At 51.6% G+C, this 1,529-nt stretch overlaps 1 protein-coding gene across 1 annotated transcript; it reads right to left on the reverse strand.

Moving 5' to 3' along the window:
- Positions 1 to 38: 38 nt before the first annotated feature.
- Pmar_PMAR020016 (na+/k+ ATPase alpha subunit, putative) lies at positions 39 to 1,491 on the reverse strand (the record flags this gene model as incomplete). The annotated part of the gene is made up of 9 exons (XM_002771108.1): positions 39 to 134; positions 181 to 276; positions 323 to 442; positions 495 to 639; positions 686 to 768; positions 815 to 907; positions 1,088 to 1,164; positions 1,216 to 1,402; positions 1,450 to 1,491. Coding segments are annotated over 9 exons (939 nt in total), but the record flags the coding sequence as incomplete, so codon positions are not given.
- Between the last annotated feature and the right edge of the window lie 38 nt (positions 1,492 to 1,529).

A 1,529-nucleotide genomic window follows, 5' to 3' on the forward strand; every position in this document is an offset into this window, starting at 1 on the left:
CCAATATTCGCCGCTTTCAGTGCAGGGGCATCATTCACGCCATCGCCGGTCATGGCCGTCACCTTTCCGAGCTCCTTCTGAGTCTCGGCGATTCTGAGCTTCTGGGTCGGCGTTGTCCTCGCGAAAACAATGTCCTGTATAATGCATCAACTAAAACAACCGACGGACACGCCGACTCACCCTATAGTGCGACAACACGAACTTCAAATCCTCGTCCGTCATCCCCTTCAACTGATCGCCATGAATGACGACGGCATTAACATCTTCCAGAGGCACCTGCACGGACGATCCCTCTCAGTGACTCGACTCCCAGTCCCCTCACGTCCTTGATGTCACAGTTTCGCTCCGCCGCAATTTCATCAGCCGTTTTAGATTTAATAATACCAACCTGCTTAGCGATGGCTTTCGCTGTGGCCGGCTGATCTCCTGTGACCATAATAACCTAACAGAAGACCTTATCGAAGAGGTGATACCCCCAAGCCCGACGACTTCACCTGAATGCCAGCCCCATGGCATTTGGCAACTGCTTGTGGCACGCCCGACCTCGGCGGGTCGACCAGAGAGATGACTCCCAAGAAGGTGAGGCCCTCCAAAGGGAAGTTGAAGTCCTCAGTGTTCCACTTGAATTCCTCGTGGTACCTGAGGTGACTCTCAAGAGACCAGTAACATTCCATCTGAAACCAACTTGTCGGGGTTCAGCTCCAGCTCGGCAAATCCCAAGACGCGCTCGCCCAAACTAGCCAGATGCAGATTAGCCTCGGAGAAAGCCTACTTAACATACATTCCCGCAGAGAAAAATTAGCGGAAGCACCACCTTCTTGTGTTTTGGTGTGATCGGGACCCGTTTGCCGTTCTCAATAATGTGAGAGCAGCGGTCAAAGACTTGCTCAGGGGCGCCCTTCATGAACTGAAAAGGAACAATGGCGTTTTACCCGTTTGACGTGAAGTGGCGTAATACTCGGTGAAAAACGCGATATTCGCGGCCTGTAGTAGTCGCGAAATATATTTTTCACTAGTGTTTTTCATATCACTAGGGTGAAACTCCAAAGAATTAAAAACTCAAATATGCACCCAACTAGTATCTCACTTCGATGATCCCAGCCTTGTCCGGATTGATGCACAGACTAGCAGCAAACTTGTATTTCGAGTTGAACGGTACGCGTCCTGGAAGCGGTAATACATACAGCTTGAGAGCCTCTATAATGAAAAAGCTACCAGGGTGCTCAGTGCCGTCTCCAGAGATCCTATAAGTTGATCGGAGATCCTTCACAACGTCCTCTCCAGCCAGCACAGTGAACTTGAATATTCCATGGTCGCTAGCATTGCCGTTCACACACGTGCGGTCCCACACGGGCTTCTCCATATTCTCTGGCGAGCTCTCAAAAGAGGCATCATTGCATACCTGAAGGCATGCCGTCAAGTAGGCCCTCTAGGGCCCCGGCGACTCACAGCAGCGCAGCGATGGAGGATCTTGAACGAGGGCGACTCCATCTTGCCCTTGTCGAAGGTCCTCGGCGCGATGTCGTGGA

Source organism: Perkinsus marinus (assembly GCF_000006405.1).
Source record: "Perkinsus marinus ATCC 50983 genomic scaffold scf_1104296963802, whole genome shotgun sequence".
NCBI classification, from domain to species: domain Eukaryota; phylum Perkinsozoa; order Perkinsida; family Perkinsidae; genus Perkinsus; species Perkinsus marinus.